Here is a 21,087-nt window from a genome sequence, read left to right on the forward strand (position 1 = left end):
ATCCTGGGCACTCTCGAGCCTCAGCGCTAACGCTCCCTCCGTCGCCCAACTCCTCTGACCGCCTCAGAATCTCCCCGACCGAGCGAGGGCTGAAGTTCGCCCACTGCGTGCCGGTGCCGCCCTTTTCACCGCCTCAATTGCCTGAAGAATAGCCACCGCCCGGATTCCCCCAGCTCTCTGCTCCTCCACCATGGGCCGCAAACCGAATCAGCTCATCCTCGAGTTCTTCGAGCGCGGTCCCAAGCTCGAGGATGCCAGCAACCGTTACCAGCACACATGCCGCTCCTGCGGCGAGAAGGTCTGCATGCCCTGCCCGCCGCTTCCCACACCGCTATCCGGCCCGCTCTTGTCCTCGCCCTCTCCACACAGAGCGCTGACCCTTCACCGCAGTTTCCCAAAGGCCGCATAGACACTCTTACAGCGCACCTTGTCAAGAAGTGTCCAGCCCTCACGGCCCAGGATCGCCAGCGCGCTATCCTGCAGTTTCACGACCTCCCCGTCCCTGATCTTCCGCCTTCGTCCTCTTCCACCACCCAGGGGTCTGCTGTTCCTGCGTCCGCATCTCCGTCCGCCTCTTCTCAGTCCGGCGGACAAAATAATGGCGCGCAGAACGGTAAACAACCCATGACCCTCCCTTACGCCGCCCCAAAGGCGGGCATGTCGCGTCTCGAAGCCCTCGCCGAAGTGTCGCGCCAGCGTCTGGACCTCTCTGGCCAGCGCATTCCCACCCCAGATGGAGAGAATACGGAAAGACGAGGTTCCATACGCGATGATGGGCAGAATGTTGGCCAGCCCGTCTACGAGGACTTTCTGGTCCAGGACCACGAACACAAGCCCGCTACCGACGCCAATGGCAACGGAGCTCCAGAGTCTGGAAGTGTGTCTCCTCCTCAGCCTCCACAGCCATCATCTGCTGCAACTACCCTCCGCGAACATTTGCTGCAAGAGCTTGGAAAAACAAAAGCACCTCCGTCGCCTGGGACAGCTGCTAACAGCCCTCGCAATGTAGTACAACCAACAGAAAACAATGCGAGTCAACAGCAGCAGGCAATGCAGGTCGACGGAGCATCGGATTCACCACATCCACCTGGCATGTCGGCGCCGCCACCATCCACAACACCTCCAACAGTGTCACCCCCCACGACATCAACTCCTTCAGCTTCTCACGTACATCCGCACCCTTCCCCTCTGGTGATGACGGCCTCGGCCGCCGAAGAGTTACGCGCCAGCATGCCGCATCAGCCTAACGAGGCTGGATACCACCAAGGTCAGCCCGGAGGAGGTTGGCCGCAAGCGATTGATCCTATACTGCAACACTTGCAAGATGCGTCGGGGACAGCCGAGGGCGATAATTCCGCGACAGGGAACAACAATGGTTCTGCAAGCTACAGGCCTTTGGCCATCAATCCAGCTCAGCAGACTCATTTCACCACGGACTTCAGCATGAGTCCGAAGCCGAACAAACCCAAAGTCCGAGGCCGTTTCTCCGATGTCAGGCGCAAGGAGGTTCAAGAAGTCAGGAAACGCGGTGCCTGCATCAGGTGCCGCATGCTCAAGAAGCCGGTAAGTTGTCTTGCTTTGAGACAGGCACCTTTACTCACAGGGATTTAGTGCTCTGGAGAGAGCCCGTGCAGCACGTGCCAAAATGTGGAGAGCGCCCGATTGTGGAAGCACCCTTGCATCAGGACTCGGATAGCAGAGGAGTTTGCTCTCTACGCGGCTGGCTTGCATTCTGTTCTGGCGTTCCACCACATCAGTGCGGCCAAAGCTCAATACCATTTCGAACATGTCCACGGCAGAATCGAGGCTAGACTTGACATGGATCCATCCACGTTCGCGACATTTACGACTTTGAAATGCTTGCGGCCGACCGGAGCACCCATCGATCCAGCGATATACGGCTCCGGCTTGCCGGTGGAGCGCATGCAATACATGGAAATCATCGATCCTGATGTCGAAGATATTGGAGGAAAGCTCGAGCTCTTCTTGAAGAGAATAGGCCCGGCCATGTTCGAATCGGAGATGTCACCCTTCATGAAGCCCACCCTGGTGATGGCCCACCGTCAGGCAGTCGAAAACAAGGAGGGCTCGGAGAACAAAGAGGGCCTCTTGACCAAGGTTTTGGAGCTCTGGATCGCTACTCGCATTCTCTCTGAGCCGCACCTCAAATTCCAACTTTTTTTCAACCACATGCAGCCGCCATTCAAAGATCCAGTCATCATGAATCCTCAGGAGCTGGAGTCCATGCCACCCTCATCGCGCTTCCAGATCGATCCAAGCACGCATTCGGAGTCTTACAAACTTATAGACGCTCAGATTCTGGGGGCGTTGGAGAAGCGCGCCGCTGCACTCAGCAAATACGTCATGAATGACCTTGAGCGGCGATTACTTCAGCGGCAACAGGCCAATCCGTTTGAAACTTTCCTCGTGTCGATGATTCTCCTCGCCTGCGTTGAGCGAATGTGCTGGCTGTTTAAGCGATGGGAGAACCCGTCTCCAGCCGTACGTCAATACAGCGTCCCGCCTCCAGGTTCCGATCTCAAAACGGAGCTCGAGCGTAGCATCGCAGCGCACAATGCTGCTGCTGCTGCCAGCTCCGAAGCTCCCGGCTCCGAGTCTCAACCCCCTCCAGATCCTCAACAGCAACACCAGGATCCGTCCGCGCACCATCAGCAACCACCTGCAGAAGCCAATGGCGACCGTCTTGATGACGTGATGATCACTTCCCCGCGATCCAACCGATGGCCGCTCGACAAGCCGCCGGCCAGCTACTCGCAACAAGGCGAGCGCTTTAGCGAAATCCTCCACATGCTGCTTAAGATGCGCGGCGTGCCACCCAAGACAACTACGGAGCCCATCACCAACATTGTTGTTCCCATTGACAATATGACCAACAACGTCACGTCTAACGCAACCATCAACCCACGGTCCGAGGAGCTTGCCAAGGAGTGGTTTGCGGGCGTACGCATCACGCCAGCGTGGTTGTCGGAAAGGCGCAATGCCAGCGGCTTGTGGGGCGGCGAGGATCCCCGCGAGTGGGAGGGCCTCTTCGTGAGCAAGGTCCTCGTGCACAATGGCATCGTCGAGGGCACAGGCAGACTGGTCCCTTGATTCCCCCTCCCCTGTCTCTTTGTCCATGAAGTGTAAGAGATGATGAACGGACGAGCTCGATTCACGATTGACTGAATCAAAAAACCATTCGACTGATCACTGAGCGAAATCCTTCAGGCCGCTCAAAACAACTCCATGAGCGGGATCATGTCGAGATAGGAATGAGCTCGAATCAAAGCACGTGCGACCAGGAACTAGCACAAGATGAAGCGGGGTAGGTAATGAGCCGCATGGAAGTGAACAAAAGCGTTCTTCTCAGGGTCTCTGCATGGCATTGACGCGGACGGATTGCTGAAAGTTATAGATGGATTGATGGACGATTGAATGGCTCAGATGTACGGACGGACAGCGAGTGAGGACCATGGCTGGAATATGGGATATGGAAGGCTCAGGTTGAATGGTGGTGATTCTGGTGCTCGTGGTGGATAATCATTGCCTGCTGTTGCTTCTGGCGGGCTAGACCCTTTACACGAATGACGTTGCTTTTCTTTGTATCTACCTTTTTTTCCCCTCCCCTTCTTTTCTGCCGAATGATGATTTTGAAAACCTGCCTTGTGTTTTTTTTTTTTTTTTTCTCTGTGTCATGGTGCATGCAAGGAAGCATTGAAGCCGTGGTGGCGACGACTTAGACACGACCGGGGATAAGCTCTTCACACGATAATGGCAAAAAAGCGAATTGAAAATCCTGTGATCCGCAAGGGCGACTGGAGAATTCGCCCCACCACTATGTGCCGCCTGCCCAATCGAGCCATTCGCACGTCTGCAGGTCAGGTCTTTGGGGAATGAAGGTGCAGACAAGCAGCAAGAGCGCCGCCGCCTGCTTCCTGATCTAGTGGTGACCACTTCAAGAGCTCTTGCTCGCGCCTTGCTTGCCATTAGTTTCCTATTTATTCATCTCCGCCAAAAGAGCACAAGACAGATGTACTCAGGAGACAGATGTACCACTGACTCCACGTCTCTACAGTTGTTGCATTGCCTTGGCTTGAAGCGCGGGGTGGATGCTCAGTTCGTCGCTTCGGGCAGGCGATTTCAGAACTGGAGATCGTAAAGTTGGGATTCCTCCCGTCTCTTGTCTGGCTGCCTATATATGTAGGTAGGTAGGTAGGTAGGCAGGTATGTGCGTGGATGGTTAGGTGTACCCAGCCGACTCGACCGCACGTATTATCAGCTCCCGCTCGACTATGATAGCGAGTTGGATGTGCTTGTGAGCCATTGGTGTGTGACTGGTGCGTTGTGATGGGTTTAGTCATGGAGCATTGGGTGGTTGTAGGGCAGGGGGAGCGTGGGTTCCGTGGGATTGGTGGACAATTGGTGCGATCTGTGTAAGAGACGGATAGCGAGTATGCCAGGGTTTATTTGGTGTTTGGGAGCTGCTTGCTGTCTGTGAGACCAGCACCTGGATATACATATTGGCTGTCGGTGCATAAGTGTGTGGTCAGAATGTATAGGGGGCCCCAGAAGTGTATGTTATTTGCAAAGTGTGTGTGTGTGCAGTGATCATGTATGTACATGAACTAGAAAGGAGTGAAAGGGAAAAGGGAAAACGAAAAAGGCAATGAGAAATCGCCACCGTCGCCTTGGCCGTCTAACTCGCTCTCTTCTTTTTCTATGTCTCTCTTCTCACTTCGCTCTCTCTTGGTGGTCTGCCGCACCGCCCCTCTCTGTCCGGATCCAGCATCTTCGCGTCCACCTCTCCTGCCAGCTCAGCTCGGTCCAGCTCAGTCGCGCCACAGCGGCCTGACCTGAACGACTAGCTAGTTGCCTCTTGTCAACCACCTGCCAGCAAGAAGCCAGCAGCCACTTAACCAGTGTACGTGACGGTAACCTCATCGCTGGAGATGGAGACCGAAGTGAGGACAGTGCTGCCCTGCTCAATGTCAATGACAGTGGCATCGCTGGGGTCGTACGTGTTGCCGGTGCTCGTCTTGGCCGTGGCATCAGTAAAGGTGACGGAGCCAAAGTCGGCAAACGAGACGAGGGAGCCGTTGGACTCAAAGTCCTCGACGATCCACTCGGCGTTTTGGCCGCCCAGGGTCGCGCTGCTCTCGGGAGCCGTCAGAGACTTGGAGACGGATTGGCCGGTGGTTTCGTTTTCGATGACGGCGGTGCCGGCGCTGCTGCTCGAGGACGTCACGCTGACGGTGACGACGTCGCCGGCGCTGATTTCGATGCCGCTGAAGTCATAGGCGTAGTCGGGGTACCACTGCATAGGTTCGTTAGTGTTCCGTGTCTGATGGAGAGGAGTGAAGCAAAGCATCTACTTACCTCGTACCAGCAGTCGAAGCTGTAGGAGCCGCTGCTCGTGGCGTAAAAGTCGACACCGGTCTGGAGAATGGCGTTGCCGTAAGTGTCACCGTCAATGCCGACCCAGGCAGAGGCACTGCTTTAATATCAGCCGAGTCCGCGTGAAGCAAGGATATGCACGAGGGAGACGTACGCATATTCGCCAGAGCCACTGCTGCCACTGGGAACGCTGGGAGTCGGAACAGTAAACTTGCCCGAGACGGCAGTGAAGGTTCCCGAAGGCGGCTCCTCAATGACGGCGCCAGCCCAGTTGGAGCTGTACTCAACCTCGGTCTTGGTGGGCGCATTGGTCGTCTCGTTGACGCCGGCGACCATGGCCGTCCTGCCATTCTTCTGGATCGGCTGCGAGGTGCGGGTGAGACCACGGCGGGCAGCCATGCGGGCCTCAAGGCCGTGGCCCATGGCCTGGGGAGCGGCCAGGACCGTGGTGGCCGAAAGGATGGCGGCAGCAAAGGCGGCGGTAAAGTGCATATTGACGGATGGGCTTGAGGCGCTGGACCTGAGGTTGGTTGGACTGGCGAGATTGCTGGCCGAAGAGGTGGTGTTCAGAACGAAGGCTGATGCTGCGATGGATTCGACATTGTGGAAGAAGACGCTCTTTGTTTTATAGGCATCTGGCCACGGGTTTGCAGTCGTCCCATTGCAGTCCCTCGTCCCATCAAGCCCTCCATGTCCCGTGTGGTATCCACCCATCGGTCACTTTCGACATGGTTGCCAAGCGAATGAGAGATCCACCTGGCGCACGATAAGTGGGAGGGCTTGAGGGGTAGAGTAGCTGCCATTGTGAGCCATCTATTTTCCGATTAGACGGCCAGTACACAGACACAACGAGGCCCGGCATCGCGAGACATGGAAAGCAGGCGGACAATTTAGAAGCTGCTTTATTCGGATGGCACCCCGCGGTACCTGCGCTATCAGCACGCGCTTGCGTCGACAAACTCGGCCAGTGGCTTTGTGGGAGACATGTGGACAGGTGATTTTGTGATAGATCGGCGGGATGGTGCCTCTTGTGCAGCTTCTTGATAGAGAAAATCAGGCCGTCGTTGCAATGCCGACGGGGATGAGTGAGCAAACACCATTCGAGCAAACTCTTGCGAGTCCATCTTGACAATGCCAGTGCCCAACCACAGCATAAGCATCACGGTACGAGCGGCCCGTCGCGCAGCTAGTGTCCAATACGGATAGAGGTTTCGGTGGCTTGGGTGGCGATAACGGCGAGGTGTCCCAGGAGGAGCAGGTCGGTGGCTGCGCGGACCGATGCAGGCGGCAGTCATGGACTACACAGCATGGTCGCATGCACGTCGCCAGAAGCTCTGGTATTGGACCGCCGCAATCACAGGGTTCAGTCACGCGAAGGACAAGGCGACGCCTCAGTAAAGCTTGGCCTACCTTGGAGAAGCTTAATCATCCATTCAAAAGAGGCCACAACTGAGCGCTGCGCTTCCCCTCATGCGGCAGGTGGTTCGGCGAGCCCCTATGCATTGTTATAGTAGTCCTACGTTGCTATCAGCGGGGCCTGTACATCGCCGGTCGTACTCGCATCTTGAACCAACCCATGTCGACGCTTTGTACAGCGCTTAGAAGCCGCCAGGAACGTCCAGATAAGCTTATATTGAGATGCGTAAGACGAACGCGTCCGAGAGACTGAACTCTTACAAAAGATCCCATCCTGCTGTGATGAGGCCTGCGTGAGAGAAAAGGCCGGTCAATTACAGGTCGACCCATTCGCATGTCGAGACTCGGTCTCGGCCGCCGCCATCGTCGGTCGGTTGGTGAAGTGTGGAGCCGGTCACAGTGCCGAGCGAGATGCATGAGATGGGCTCGCTTAAGCGCCGACAGCAGAACGAAACAACGTCGTGTCCATCAACAGACTCATGTCGTTAATTCTGCACCTTTGACAGGCTTTCCAAAGATATCGTCCATGGTAAAGGCCCCTGTATATACGAGCAAGCTTCTCGAAAAGGAAAGACGACAATTCCTTATGCCGAAGAGCGATTCCTGGTTGCAGCGTCGGAGATACGATAGTTGGACGACAGGAAAGCTCGGCCAAACTTTTCTTTTTGCACGAATTCTGTTTGGGAAAGTCGTTCTTGATCTCTACGGACGTAGTCTTGCTGGAATAGGTACGTGGGAAATGGAACGACCATGCCATTTGGGCAGATATTGTGTCCCCCGTCCAACCACTTGCCTCCCGGCCCCGATTCTCCTTAGATACTGGTGATTTTACCAAGCCATCTGTTGACAATTCGGAGCAATCTTCTGGGTCGGACAGAATACTAGCTCCGCCTTTGGTGTGGTGACTGAAAGACGTACCTACTCAATGGTCGACCGGCGCGAGCTCAGCTGCCTTCCTTAGGACCAGTGCAGATTGCGCACATCCTCCTGCCAGTCAAAGTTTGGTCTCCGATGACGATCGCGGAGCACCTTGTTCTGACTGCCAAAAGTCGGTCCTCAGAGGTTGATCCTATCGGCGGACCGTGCAGATCGTCAAGTCCCGTGCACTGAGTCGAGGTGGTGATTTACGTCTTGCTCTGTGACGGGTGCATTGCAAATTGGGCATTGCAAGAGCGTCTTCTTGGAATCCTGACGCGCCTCTCCATCATCACTGAGCCTTCTTTTTGATTTGGACGCCATGTTGTTGGTCGTTTCCGAAGATCCAACGCTTGATGAGGTTCCTTTCACATTCGAGTCAGTAGACTCCGGATCTTGTTTAACGTAGCCGTCAATCTTGTTGTTTTGTCTGCCGGCACGAGCTTTCGCACTGAGAGACTTGAGTTGTTTTGCATTCTTCTCTGGTTCCGCAATCTTGGTGTAAGTTCCGCCACATTGAAGCTGGTGCTTTCCCCACCAGTAGTCGCTTTTTCCAGGAGGTCGGTTCATGCTTCTTTTGACAAGTCCGAAATAGGGAGGCCGATCACGGCATGGACCATTGCATTTCCAGACGTGGGTTCGATAGTTGTTGACCTCGTCATGGAAAGAGTGGTAAATTGTAACATCATAGCCACCATGGGTATTGATGGCTGAGGCGAGCATCTGGAAACCCGTGCCATGACCCGAAGGGTCGTCGTTCCTCGAATGACGCCAGGAAGAGGTGACGAAGAAGTAGGCATGTATTGATTCATGCAGCAACGTGTTCACCGTATCGGAGCGCGGGCGAAACTTTAGAAGGGGCTCAGATAGCTTGAGCCGTATGCGGGTGAAGTGGCCATTCGAGTCTTTGATGAGTTCACAGATGCCGGCGCAACTATTGAAGAGGCACATTGGTTAGCTTGGGCCGGGCAGAATGGTTTGTCATTGGTCAAGGCGCTGTTCGCTAAAGTAGTTAACAGCCAAGAGTTTCCCCATGTGGACATGGCAACTCCCAGGTCCAAAGTCTCGGCATACGGGCTGGTAGAGTTTTGGTGAAGACTTGGCAGCATGTAGTTTGCTGCGTCGCGTGTTTTGCAAAGTTGACTTTCGAAACACTGCGTCTGCCGGGCCGGCGGGACAGCGTCGGTGAGGATGAGACGGGTCCAAGAGCAGGTGCAGGTCAGGCGCACGGCAAAGCCAACACACGATGGACCCAGGCTGCCTTGAGGATTGCCCGGTGGACGAGCTGCGCGCAATGATCACCGGGTAGACAGGCAGGCGTGCGGGCTAAGAATAGTGAAGGGCAGGGCAACAGAACGGGGCAGAGGGCGCACCTACAGCGTCATTCGCGGCGACCAAGAGACCTCTACGCGCGGAAGGAGGAGGTCGCGAAAGTAGAGCGAGTCGTAAAGGGCGAAGAGCTGGTGGATGTCTGCATGGGGCTCCGCCTCGTTGCTCAAGAGGCGCGCGATTGAAGCGGCCGCCGACAACTGCGGCTGGCTGAGGCGGTCAAGTTGGGCGATGGCCAGAGCGGCAGCATCCTCGTCGCTGAGAGAGGCCATGGTCCAGCAGAGTGTGCGGATAGTTACGCGAAAGGAAATCGAGTTTCAAGGCTGTCGACGAGTGAGGGTGTACATGGGCGATGTGATAGGGCTCAGATTGAGTTGTGTTGGTGGAGTCGTTGGGCGTGCGCTGGGCAACTCCTGGTGGACGGACGGGCCATCAGACACTGACACACTGACATGGCCATTCCATCCACCGGACGCATAAACCAAAACCACACCATCTCCCAAGCACCTGGCTGTTGCTTGTTTATACGCCTGTCGTCGCGACATTCCCGTCCACATTTGCCTGTCGCTCCCTCCAGTCCTCCCTTGCCGATTTTTTTTTCTTTCTCCGTCCGCGTCTCGTTTCTCACTACTCCACCTCCGCAAGTCATCCCGGCCACAAATGACGCAGAGACTGCGGCGCTGAACTCACCCTGCATGTCCTGTACGCCCGTCACCAACAATTCTCGCCCCAATCTCTAGACAACCACTTGTCCATGGTCGCCGATGGAGACCCTGAGCGACGAACGCCTCTGCCGCACCTCCTCGACCAACTCCGCTTCGTCCAGCAGCCGCAAGTCGTCCACCGCCAGACGCACGCGACCTCGAAAAGCTGCCTCGAATGCTTCGTTGGCCAAAGCAGCCGGCACGCCCTCCGACGACAAGAGCTTGACTTCCTTCCCGTCGCTTTCGCCCTCCCCCGAAGTCTCTCCAATAGCCACTCTAGCAAGTGAGCCACCAGAGCATCCGCAAACACCGTCGCCCGCCTCGCTTCACACTCCTGGTCTACCAGATCCTCCTACACTGCGGAAAATATCAAAACCTCCAAAGTCAATAGTTGGAAGCTTGTTGGCAGCAACTCCGACCTCGAACGGCCGTTCCGCTCTTTTCGATGATACCCCGCGCGATGCTGCAAGTGTGCCGGGAAATCTGCATCATGCGAGCCATGACTCCATTGAGCGCATGGTTGCTCGGCATGGCGCCGTCGATCTGATCAAGCAGCTGTCCACCGACCTGGCTCAGCGTGATGCCCAGATGACGGCGCTGCGCCGAAAAGCGGAAGAGCGGGAGAGGTTACTCAGAAAGATGCTGCAGGAGTGCGAGGTATCGAATTTGGACATTGAAAAGCGACTCAGGGGTCTAGAACGTGGCCCAAATAACGCGGGAGGCGATGCAAGCGGGAAGAGGCAAAGCATCGGTGAACTAGATGGCGTACACCCAGAGGACCCCATCGACGCTCATGTTGCTCAGGCACTGGCAGAGCAGCACGACGGCGAAAGGGAATCAATGCCTCAAGTTGAAGACGACTCGTCTGTCTCTGCTTTTCCGACTTTGGGGGACGACCTCTCAGTTACCTCTGGTGACTTCGCGACGACCAAACAAAAAGACCCCAAAGGATGGAAGAGCTATGTGTGGACCGGGTCAACAAACAAGACGCCCAGCCAAACCCCGAGCGTGACAAGCAACCATGATGAGGAGCCTCGATCTCAACCGCGATCAAGAGCATCAAGTGGGTCCCGGAAGGCGCTCAGTGGGGAGACTTTTATGCCGCCACCGCAAACCAAGCCCAAAGCCGGGATCAAGCGAATTGGCAGCGAGAAAGAGGCTTCGACTGCTTCCTCTCGTAGGTCCTCGGGTTCCGTGGCGTCGTGGGCTCTGCGGTTGGTTGCTGGGAACAACCAGACTCGCGATGGCGACAAGTTGGCCAATTTGAGAGGACGGCCAACTGCGAACGGGCAGAATTCGAACTCGAACGCGAACTCGAACTCCGACCGTTTCACCCGCACCACCTCGATGGAATCGACCAAGACCACAGGAACCGGCCCCAAGTCTGGTGGCCCAAGATCCCGACCTTCGAGAGCGTCGCTTGGGCCAAATGGGACCATCAAAAGCCTGCCCCCTGATTCTGCACGCAGCAAGACGTCTAGTCTTGGCAGCCCAGCGCCTATGCAGAGGACACCGAGTAATATTGGGCCGGTGGAGATGGACATGATTTTGCCTGAGGAGTCGAGGCCGCCGACTCTGATGCCCTTGCACAACATGAGCGAAAGCGCCGAGTTCTTGACAGATCGATTTGGATTCATCTATGATCAAAAGCGGAAAAAGCGGCAAGCCGAAGCTGCCGGCGCTGCCACCCAAAAAACTCGTCCTCATGCCAAGTCAGAGGTTGTTGGCAAGGCTCGAGAGAGCTTAAAGACGAACCTTGAAGGAGACCAAGCCGGGCGAGGAGAAACGGCGCGCCCCCCAAGCATTAAATCCCTGGACGAAGAGACCCTCAAGACCAAGACCTGGCAAGACTATCTCAAGACTGCAACTTTTCCGACCGAACTCTTGTCCCACACGCCGTCAGCGGCCCCGATAACCGTAATAGATGCGGACGACACTCCCAAGGCGTCGTCTCAAGTAACGGTCTCCAAGTCGGGATCCTACCCAGCCTTGAGCAGCAATCCCGAGCCAGCTCCGTCCCATGAGACGTCTGCTCACGCTGAACTTGCCCGGCCTTCTGCCAACGGACCCACAAGCCCATCACGCCTTCTCGGAAGCCCGCAGCCCGATCCCGTCAAGGTTCTGCTTGAGCAGCTTACGGATTTGCATGACTCGCTTCAACGAGACAAAACTGTCAAATGGAACGACTTTCTCCGCAAGGTCCGCGCAGAGCGCAAGCGTGATGGAGATGCCGTGGCAGCAAACGAAGGTCGAGCCAAACTTGCCATGCCGGAGACTCTGCTCACAGATGGCGAAATCGTCGGCATCGCAGGAGCAGGAAACAAGGGCAAAGTTGGGCGTGCCAAATGGAAAGAGTTCAGAAACCTGGTTCTGAGTGGCATTCCCGTCGCCTATCGCGCAAAGATTTGGGCCGAGTGTAGTGGCGCTGCCGCTATGAGGGTCCCAGGGTACTACGAAGACCTCGTCGCCAACGGGGTTGATGACCCCGCCGTGGTCTCTCAAATCCAGATGGACATCAACCGGACGCTCACCGACAACATCTTCTTCCGCAAAGGCCCGGGTGTTCACAAGCTCAATGAGGTTCTTGTTGCCTATGCGCGTCGGAATCACTCAGTTGGCTATTGTCAGGGCATGAATCTGATTACTGCCTGTCTACTTCTCATCATGCCAACTGCCGAAGACGCGTTCTGGGTGCTCGCAACTATGATTGAAAACATTCTCCCCGAGTCATACTACGACCACTCTTTACTTGCCTCTCGCGCCGACCAGGTCGTCCTGAGGCAGTACGTTACGGAATTGCTTCCCAAGCTTTCACAGCATTTCGATGCGCTTGGCATTGAGCTTGAAGCTTTGACTTTCCAGTGGTTCCTCTCTGTCTTTACCGACTGCCTCTCGGCCGAGGCTCTGTTCCGTGTGTGGGATGTCGTCTTGTGCATGCACGACGGCAGTACCTTTTTATTCCAAGTTGCGCTGGCTCTTTTAAAACTCAACGAAAAGTCGCTGATTGAATGCGACAACCCGGGCGCTGTTTATCACTACATCAACCAGCAAATGACCAACCACGCCATCAGCATCGACGGCCTGATCCAAGCCAGCGAAGCGCTGAAAAAGGTAGTCAAGAGGAATGATGTCGAGGAGCGCCGGGCGAAAGCTATGGATAGAGAAAGGGAAATCATGAAGCAGCGAGAGGAGCTGAGGGCTGGAAGGCTGAAAAAGGCCGCCGACGAGAGGAGCAACACCGCCGTTGCTGACACGGCAGCGCAGGAGCATGAGGAGCAGTCGGGCGTCGAGCAGCTACCACACCAACCGCAGCTCACCGACATGGTCGTACCTCAAGGCGTCAACATCACGCCCCCTACCCCGACAACTCCAGAGACGATGGCATCGTCAGTCTCATTTACCTCCTCAAAGGATACGGAAGACGAAGATTACGAAGAAAACGAGATTGGGAGCCACACCCCGTTGCCTATAGATGAAGAAGTCTTGTGGCGCGCATAGGGAGTGACCGAACGACATTCTTTATGACATTTTCTTATACTGTTTGCATGCCCGCTGACGGGGCTTTTGGTGCTCTGGGGCCACGGATGGCTTTGGCCCCGACGGATTTGGATTCATGGGCTGAAGTTGGAAAGAGCATTTGCCGGCGCGAGTATCCCCCTTGTTCAATTTGCATCAAGCTTTAGCTTGACGCGCCACCTCTGCAGAACTTAGAGAGATTGCCTGCCGGACAAGGCGATTGCTGTCATGTTTATCCTGTCGTTCGCTACTTTGTACTACGTGTTGTTGGTCCGTCTGCTTCTAGCGCGCTTGTTCTGTCTCTCCTTCATTCGTTCGGGCGAAGAGATACCCGCACTTGATGCTGACTGAACCTTGGTTGCTGCTTTGCTTGAATGCACTAATAATACCAGGAGCACGAGACACATACAATAAAGAAAACACGTTTCAAAATTGTCATGAAATTTCCAAGAGCACATGAAATCGAGTACAAGTAACAGACAGTCCGCAGGGCAGTAGTACTTGAACGCTCTCGGTAGCTGTCTATCTGCAAGCAAAAATACCCAAGCCGTCAAGCTCCAAGGCACTGGAGTGATTCCTATTCATACTGACTCCTCTTCGAAGATTCAAATGCGTCATAGATGTTGAGATTTAGTTTTGTTGCTTCCTTTGCCGCGAGTTGGCTTGGAAATCACCAAGAAGGGCATGCACCTGACTTCGCGTAAGCGCGTTCCACGATTCTCGCTCCACGCCAAAGCTTCCCCACGTCCCAACAACAAACCGCATAGCAACACGTCCGTCGCCCAAATCGACACGCCCAGTATGAGTCGACCCCTTGAACAGGCGCTTACCGGCCTGATCCCATCGCACAATGGCCCGCTGCCTCCCGAACTCACCAGCCTCGCCGCGTCGCTGCTCGCCCAGTCGCGCAGCAAAGCTTCGAGTCTGAAGCCTGAAGAGGAGATTGCGCGGACGTATGCATGTGCGCACTTGGCCTGCGAGCGGTACGCAATCGATCAATTTGCCGGATGCAAGAATTGCCGACTGATGGGCAGCACAGGCTAAAGCAACGACTCAACCTACCCTCCATACAACCACGCCCACCCGTCGCGCCGCGCACGTATAAAAAAGTGTACTCGTACTTCGAAAACGCGCTCAATGGCACTGGTACGCCACGCAAGCAACAACAGCAGCAGCAACGACCACAAGAGAGCGAACAAGACGCAGAAGAAGTGACGACGCCGAGCAAACGGCGGACACCAGGCACGGCAGGTAGAGGGCGAGCAACACCGCGCTCCAGCAGGGCAGCAGAGGCAAAAGAGGACGGCGAGCCGCCCGAATGGAGCATGCCGCTGATCCGCGCGCTGTGCAAGGCCTTTGCCGCGCCGGCTGCGGTGCCGCACGTCTACGCCGGCCTGCGGTCCGTCGTGCGGCTCACCAGCTCCTCGTCCTCGTTGTCGTCCTCGACACGCAGCCGGCCGGCGCGGGAAACGGCGCGTGCGAAGAGTCTTGCTGAGGATGAGCTTCCAGCGTTGATTGTTGTGCTCTTGCTCTTTGTCATGACGCGCATGTCTGGCGTCGCGAACGACCAGGCCGAGCACGACGCGCGGCGCGAGAAGGCTGTTGCGGTGCTGGTGGACAACGGGCACGCAAACAGCAACGATAAGGAGGCATTGTTGCAGCAAATCGACGCCATGGTGCGTCGAGCGTTTGGGCAGAAGTGGATTGACGACACACAAGAGTGGTGGGGAAATGTTGGTGAGGGCGTCGGCTTGGGCGTCGACAATGGCAACGATGAGGAGGCAGAGAGAGCCGGTGATGATGCAAATGATGACGATGGCGACATTGAAATGACAGACGCGCCCGCGACAGTTCTGTCCGCCGAGCGACGACGGCAACGCCGACGCAGCTCTGCGGCAGGCGGAGGCGCTCAGAATGACACGCCGCTCAAGCAGAGCAGAACGGACTCGTCGCTCCGCGGCGGCCTGGGAACGATGATGCAGGAGAGTGTGGACTATCTGAGTGAGGAGAAGAGGCGGGATTTCAAAGTGTGGAGGGCCAAGATTATGGAGAGGGTCGAACAGATTGAGAGGGAGGATAAGGAGAATGAGAAGGCCGAGACGACGGCTTAGTTGGCCAGATTGGAGTCGTGGCTGGATGAGATTTGATACCCTGGATAGAGTTCGCAGGAGAGGATGGGGTTACTATTATATGATGAGCTAGTTATATCGCAAGTCAAGAGTTATGAGCAGATGCATGACGACGCTGCGACCACGGCTTGGTAGCAAAATTTGTGGCACACTGGAGATCATCAAGAGAAGTATCCAAGGAGAGCGTCCATGAAGGCGTGAAGAATTTCCATCTTTGAAAATGTTCATCTCCGGAGCATTCATGCCCCTTCAACATATAAAGCTAGGATTCACTTGGTCTGCTACGTGGTGCCACAGGGTGCAATTGTAGTTCAATATGCCACAGGTTTTACTACCTCATACCAAGGATCCAAACTAAGCGTGCGCTTCCACCTCCCTGACCCTCTCCCTCTCCTCTCCGCCTCCCTTTGCCTCCCTCGTCTCCTCGACCTCGACGTCCCCTCTCGCCTTGGCGCCGGCACCAACCAAGTCAGCGCCCCTCTCGACGTGATTGCTACCTCCAAACAGCACATCAATCTCCTCGAGAGCGATCTTCTTGGTCTCTGGAATGCAGAACCACGTAAAGATGGCCAGCAGCGCGTTGATCCCGGCAAACATGTAAAAGGCGTAGAAGCCGCAGTTGTCGAGGAACGTGGGGAAGAATTGCTGCACGATGGCGTTGGCCACGTTTTGCGTCTGCGACGCCATGCCTACGGCTTGTGCGCGCACATTCATGCTGAAGACCTCGCTTGTCCAGATCCAGACTGTCGCGCCCCAGGAGGGTTTGTCTGCAAAGCGTGTTAGTGAGGTGTTTTTGTGAGAAGAGAGGGGAAGGCTCACAGAAGAAGGCGAATAGGAACATGAGGAACACGATGGCTACGCCAACGGCATGAGTCTTGGTACCGTCGACGCCCGACGGCGTCTGTGTCTCGACACTGGCAACGATGATCATGCAAGCTGACATGCCCAACGCGCCGACAATGAGCAAAAACTTGCGGCCGAATCTATCCACCGTCCAGGCGGCATTCAGGGTAAACAGGATGCCAAATGTGGCGTTGAGCGCATTGATGAGGGCAATCTGCGAGCTCCCCTTGCCAAAAACCTTTTGGTAGACGAGGGTTGAGTACGAGTTGAGCGAGCCCTGCCCGGTGATTTGCTGGCCGGCGTTGAGCACCAGCGCCAGCAGCAGTCGCTTGCGTACACTGCGGTCGCGCCACAGTGCCGAGTAGCCGCTCGAGATGGCCTCGCGCTCAAACTCAATCGCCTCGCGAATAGCCAGGATCTCATCCTCGACCGACTCGTCTGTGTCGCGGACGCGGCGCAAACTTGCTCGCGCATTGTCGACCTTGTCGCCATGTTGGATGTACCAACGCGGTGTTTCGGGGATGAACCATAATTGTACAATGATGAGCGTGGGCACAAGTAGTTGGAAGATGACGACCATCCGCCAGTCCCAGTTACCCAGCCGCTCGGCGTGCTCCTGGCAACCGTAGTTGACCCAGTAAGCGATAAAGGAGCCAACGCTGTAGAACATTTGCCAAAATGCCATGATGGTACCGCGGATCTCGGATGGACAGAGCTCGCCGATGTAGATGGGACCAGCCGCTGTAAGTGGTGCGTGTCAGAAGTCGTCATGGCAAAGGGGGCTCACTGGGAAGCTATTGACTTACTCAGTGCCAACCCTTGACCCAAACCAATCAGCACGCGGCCGCCAATGAAACAACCGATGTTGCCCTTGGGTGCAAAAGCCTGGATAAAGGTCGCGATGATGACGAGGAAAGATCCGCCAGCCATTCCTGCTCGCCGGCCTAGATAGTCTGCTAGGGGGCCACCAAAGAAGAAACCTCCTACGATGGCACCGACAGTGTATGCCGTATTTACAGCACCTTGGGTTTGTGAGTCCTGGAAGCGTTGTTAGCGGCATCCATTGAAAAGGGGGTTGGGTACTCACGGGATGGTCAAACCACTCCAGCCAGTTATCAGATCCAAGAACAGCATTGAACACAGAGGCATCGTAGCCGTAGAGAACCATACATGATGCCGCGACAAGAGATATGTACCTATCCTGAGAGTCAGAGTCTGATGTGAAGGACTGGCTTCCTGAAACGCACCAATTGTACGCTCTCTTCGCTGTCATGAGCCCCATTATGAACAGAGACTCCAATGTTTTCCTTCACAGCAAGACAGGTTCCTGATGCTCGAGAACAGACTTTCAAGCCGAGGACGGGACGAGGACGACGAACACCCTGTAACGACGTTCCGCTGGGGGAAGAAAGGCAGAGCCAAGCTCAAGAAGAGCGAGGCCATCTATATAGCCGCATGGGTGCATTCTCAACATGGGTGTGCCAAGTGGGTGCGCCACTGGGGTCAGCGTCCCATTGCGCACATGTGTGCAGACTGCAGGGCATCCGTCCGGCCGCAATCTTTCCGTGCAACAGCAGGCTGGGAACGTTTAGTCTGCCAATGAGGGGACGAAACGACGTGCCGGGTGGAGCAACAAACGAGTTGTGCGGATGGGGGTCTGCTACGAATAGACGCAAAATCCGGGGCCCCAGGCGGCGCGGAGCGGGTGTGGTGGGACCTGGTCTATCTACTCCGCATTTTGGCTTTTCGTTCTTCCATCCGAGATGTGATCATGATTGAAGGTCAACGCGAGGATGGCTGGAGGACGCCGAGGCGAGAAACGCGATTAAGGGATGAATACCGTCTGGATGGTACAAAAAGCGATTGGTGTGCAAATGTTGATAACTGCAATCATTCCAGGCGACGCTTACCGCAGGTGGTAGAAACCAATCTATCCGTGTGGATACCGGAGATGTTGCTGTCGTCGGCTAGAGTGTTTGATGCAAGTAGACTAGTCGGCAGGTCGCCTGTCGTTTCTTTTCTTTACCCATTTCGTTCTTGATTTTCCCATCTGATGCACCTAAGCAATCATCAGTCAATATTGTTCAGAATCGAAAGGCAGGCGTCGTAAAGGCGCGTGGCCTACGACAACCGAGGCGGACAAATACCCCGGCTAACACAAGAGAAATTCCACCAATGGCCAACCTTGAGATCTACCATGTCTTGAGAGCTTGGACGGGTCTCGACTCTGTTGCACGGCAGCAGGCTTCGAGTTGGCGTGGGAGTGCACTGCGAGTCCAGGTCTGTGGCAGCCAATCGTCAAAATCATCGTTGCCACCCGCGGTCAAGTACGACCGGAGCAGGGCTGAAAAGCTTGAACATTTGGCAAGCCATAAGGTTGGAGAGGCCGGTAGAACCTTCGTCAACTCCGCGGAGAGCTTGATGCGACACAGGTTCCTTTAGAAGTGTTGTAAAGCATTCCAACGAATGTGGTCGTTGCATTCCTGCAAAAATCGTAAAGATCAAAGGTATCGGATCCTCCAGGCTCCTCGTGCTCGATCATCTTCAAAGTTCGACATTGGAGTTCGACAGCAATCCACGAAAGATTCTCGGCCACGGCGACGATAGCATGTTGTTGTTGAATGATGGACGACCCGAGACCTGAACCTCTAGAAAGAACGATGCTGGCCCACCCTTTTGGGCTTAGCGCCTTCCCCCGCCACGACGACAACTCCCGGCGCCGACGCAACTCTTTGGTTACCAATTGATCAAGGCCTCGCAACACCATGACAGTCTTTCTTGCTCGAGTTATGACCGTTCAATTGGATCTGCGTTTGTGGCCCCCATGAAGCAGTAGCCTGCCCGACATCGAACCTGCAGAAAATTTGGCGACAGTGGGCGACGAAAGAAGTTCCCAACCAACTAGGACTCCGTTCCATCCGAGACCCAAGCACTTGACTGCTCACCGTACCCATCTTCCCAGAGAGCCAATAACCGCTTTCTTCTGGCTACCACGAGCTTGAATGCTCCCTGGCCCCCTCTAGTCCTCCTTAGCCGAGAGTCACCCGCTGTGTTGGCGCTTACCAGGTGACTCAGAATTGTCAACTTCAACACACAACGAACACGACCATTCCTTGGCTTCAAGTATCCTCCAAGCGATCTTTGACACGCCATGGCTCACACAGGAGAGGATGAGGAGATGGCCGACTTTATACCGTTCGAGACCGAGGCTTCTGTTGTGCATCAAGAGCAGAACAATGGAGCCCAAGCCATCTCAGCCAAGGCACAATTCCATGAAATGCATCCAGGGATTGCACTCTACACCGAAAAATGCGTCTGCGGCCGTTACTTTCAGTCAAAGAAAGCACAAAGGGCACACCAAAACGCTACTGGTCACGGAGCATGCGTCTGTGGAGAGGCCTTTTCAACGTACCCGGAACTCCACAGACATCGATATGAGGCAGTCCACTTTCTACGATGCACTTGTACCAGGCTATGGGGGTCCACTCAGCACTTGCTCTCGCACCAACGACTAGACAACCACTCTGGATACTGGGATACAAAAAAGGGCGATCTCAAGCATTCTGCGCATGAGAGCATCACCCTCGATGAGGTTCTGTGCGTTTGCGGTGGCCAAGTAAAAGATGATAGCACCCAAGGAGTTCTCCAGTGCACCTGCGGCCGAGTCTTCGTCGACGGTTATACTCCAGCTAGAGCAGAGTGGCCACCAGACACGACCGTCTTCACATGTCCCAACTGCAGCCGGCAGTTTGACACATGGGACGAGATGTGGAGTCATCAGCTATACATACACCACCCTTGTATCTCCTGCTACAGCATATACGTCTGCGAGAGCCGGCTGATCGCACACCAGCGGGCAACGGGCCACTGCCATTGTGGCGCCTGCAACGAGCACTTCATCACCCCAGACCGCCTTCGCCAGCACCTCCTCGACACGCATGGCGTCAGCCGCAGCGAGATTTTTCAGGACGCCGCCACCGAAGAACGACCTTTGAATTACCATATTCGTGCAACACCCTCTGCCAATGGCAGCGCACAGGAGGTCTACAAAGGCGGCTTCAAGTCCGGCGCCAACTTCATGCACATCAACCTGCGCTGTCGCATCTGCGCCCAAGAATTCACATCACCAAAGACGCTGCACGACCACCGAACCCGCGGCTGGCACGACCCCTTTGCAAATGTCGGCTGTCCCTTCAACAACAGTGGCGGCAGCCATTTCTGCCCCGAGGATCGCAAATATCCCTCCGTCTCTGGTCTCCTGCACCACCTTGAGACGGGCCAGTGTGGATCGGGCATAACGCTGGCAAGTCTCAACGACGCACTGCGCGGCGGAGCGCTTGAGCAGTACATTCTGCCAGCCTACCAGCAGGAGACCATCACGCCCGTCAATCCTACCGCCGCACTCTCAGAACAGCAAATAGTTGCGCTCTGCAACGATGCCGAAGCCACCGCGACACCAACGGCCAACGGCGGCGTCAAATTGGCTTGCCCATTCTGCGTTGCGGCGGCCGCCGCCGACAATGACAATACCGATGGCAAAAAAACCAAGCCGAAGACGTTTCCGACCAAAACGCAGCTCAAAGCCCATCTCGAAATGTACAACCACACGCCACGCTTCCTTAGCTACCCGGCATTCGTTGTGCTGCCGCCGACCAAATCGACGCGCAAGAACGGGTTCAACGCGTGGAGTGGGTTGGCGCACTCACTCGAGACGCTTCTTTGCGCGGGCGAGGTCGAGGGGGTGCAGAAGGCCTTGGATTGTGTTGAGGAGAGGTTGAAAGCGTTGGGAGTAGAAGAGGAGGCGGATGTAATGGTTGATTGATGCATGGCGTGGATGGCTG

General features: G+C 55.6%; 9 protein-coding genes across 9 annotated transcripts; 5 read left to right on the plus strand and 4 right to left on the minus strand.

The window, feature by feature from the left end:
* Window positions 1–190: 190 nt before the first annotated feature.
* Window positions 191–3,111, plus strand: BKA78DRAFT_351872 (uncharacterized protein; the record flags this gene model as incomplete). Its single annotated transcript, XM_066891257.1, has 3 exons — window positions 191–298; window positions 391–1,563; window positions 1,612–3,111. The coding sequence occupies 3 exons, from the start codon at window positions 191–193 to the stop codon at window positions 3,109–3,111; spliced, it is 2,781 nt and encodes a 926-aa protein (XP_066745344.1).
* Window positions 3,112–4,912: 1,801 nt separating this feature from the next.
* Window positions 4,913–5,886, minus strand: BKA78DRAFT_250054 (peptidase A4 family-domain-containing protein; the record flags this gene model as incomplete). Its single annotated transcript, XM_066884531.1, has 3 exons — window positions 4,913–5,314; window positions 5,377–5,494; window positions 5,549–5,886. The coding sequence occupies 3 exons, from the start codon at window positions 5,884–5,886 to the stop codon at window positions 4,913–4,915; spliced, it is 858 nt and encodes a 285-aa protein (XP_066745345.1).
* A 975-nt stretch (window positions 5,887–6,861) lies between these two features.
* On the plus strand, window positions 6,862–7,769 carry BKA78DRAFT_115660 (uncharacterized protein). Its single transcript, XM_066882342.1, has one exon. It carries the CDS (start codon window positions 7,145–7,147, stop codon window positions 7,634–7,636), a length of 492 nt encoding a protein of 163 aa, XP_066745346.1. The 5' UTR covers window positions 6,862–7,144; the 3' UTR covers window positions 7,637–7,769.
* Window positions 7,508–8,868, minus strand: BKA78DRAFT_311367 (SprT-like family-domain-containing protein). Its single transcript, XM_066888205.1, has one exon. The coding sequence runs from the start codon at window positions 8,674–8,676 to the stop codon at window positions 7,903–7,905; it is 774 nt and encodes a 257-aa protein (XP_066745347.1). The 5' UTR covers window positions 8,677–8,868; the 3' UTR covers window positions 7,508–7,902.
* Window positions 8,869–8,928: 60 nt separating this feature from the next.
* On the minus strand, window positions 8,929–9,442 carry BKA78DRAFT_311368 (uncharacterized protein). Its single transcript, XM_066888206.1, has one exon. The coding sequence runs from the start codon at window positions 9,324–9,326 to the stop codon at window positions 9,099–9,101; it is 228 nt and encodes a 75-aa protein (XP_066745348.1). The 5' UTR covers window positions 9,327–9,442; the 3' UTR covers window positions 8,929–9,098.
* An 87-nt stretch (window positions 9,443–9,529) lies between these two features.
* On the plus strand, window positions 9,530–13,712 carry BKA78DRAFT_311369 (rab-GTPase-TBC domain-containing protein). The gene has a single exon (XM_066888207.1). It carries the CDS (start codon window positions 9,819–9,821, stop codon window positions 13,254–13,256), a length of 3,438 nt encoding a protein of 1,145 aa, XP_066745349.1. The 5' UTR covers window positions 9,530–9,818; the 3' UTR covers window positions 13,257–13,712.
* Window positions 13,713–14,075: 363 nt separating this feature from the next.
* Window positions 14,076–15,385, plus strand: BKA78DRAFT_351876 (origin recognition complex, subunit 6; the record flags this gene model as incomplete). The annotated part of the gene is made up of 2 exons (XM_066891258.1): window positions 14,076–14,257; window positions 14,314–15,385. The coding sequence occupies 2 exons, from the start codon at window positions 14,076–14,078 to the stop codon at window positions 15,383–15,385; spliced, it is 1,254 nt and encodes a 417-aa protein (XP_066745350.1).
* Window positions 15,386–15,700: 315 nt separating this feature from the next.
* Window positions 15,701–17,641, minus strand: BKA78DRAFT_311372 (sugar transporter). Its single transcript, XM_066888208.1, has 4 exons — window positions 17,334–17,641; window positions 17,053–17,284; window positions 16,223–16,987; window positions 15,701–16,170 (listed from the first exon to the last, which is right to left on the minus strand). The coding sequence occupies exons 1-4, from the start codon at window positions 17,526–17,528 to the stop codon at window positions 15,758–15,760; spliced, it is 1,605 nt and encodes a 534-aa protein (XP_066745351.1). The 5' UTR covers window positions 17,529–17,641; the 3' UTR covers window positions 15,701–15,757.
* A 1,756-nt stretch (window positions 17,642–19,397) lies between these two features.
* On the plus strand, window positions 19,398–21,068 carry BKA78DRAFT_351878 (uncharacterized protein; the record flags this gene model as incomplete). Its single annotated transcript, XM_066891259.1, has 1 exon — window positions 19,398–21,068. The coding sequence occupies one exon, from the start codon at window positions 19,398–19,400 to the stop codon at window positions 21,066–21,068; it is 1,671 nt and encodes a 556-aa protein (XP_066745352.1).
* Between the last annotated feature and the right edge of the window lie 19 nt (window positions 21,069–21,087).

Source organism: Phyllosticta capitalensis (assembly GCF_038381095.1).
Source record: "Phyllosticta capitalensis strain CBS 128856 chromosome Unknown BKA78scaffold_4, whole genome shotgun sequence".
NCBI classification, from domain to species: Eukaryota; Fungi; Ascomycota; class Dothideomycetes; order Botryosphaeriales; family Phyllostictaceae; genus Phyllosticta; species Phyllosticta capitalensis.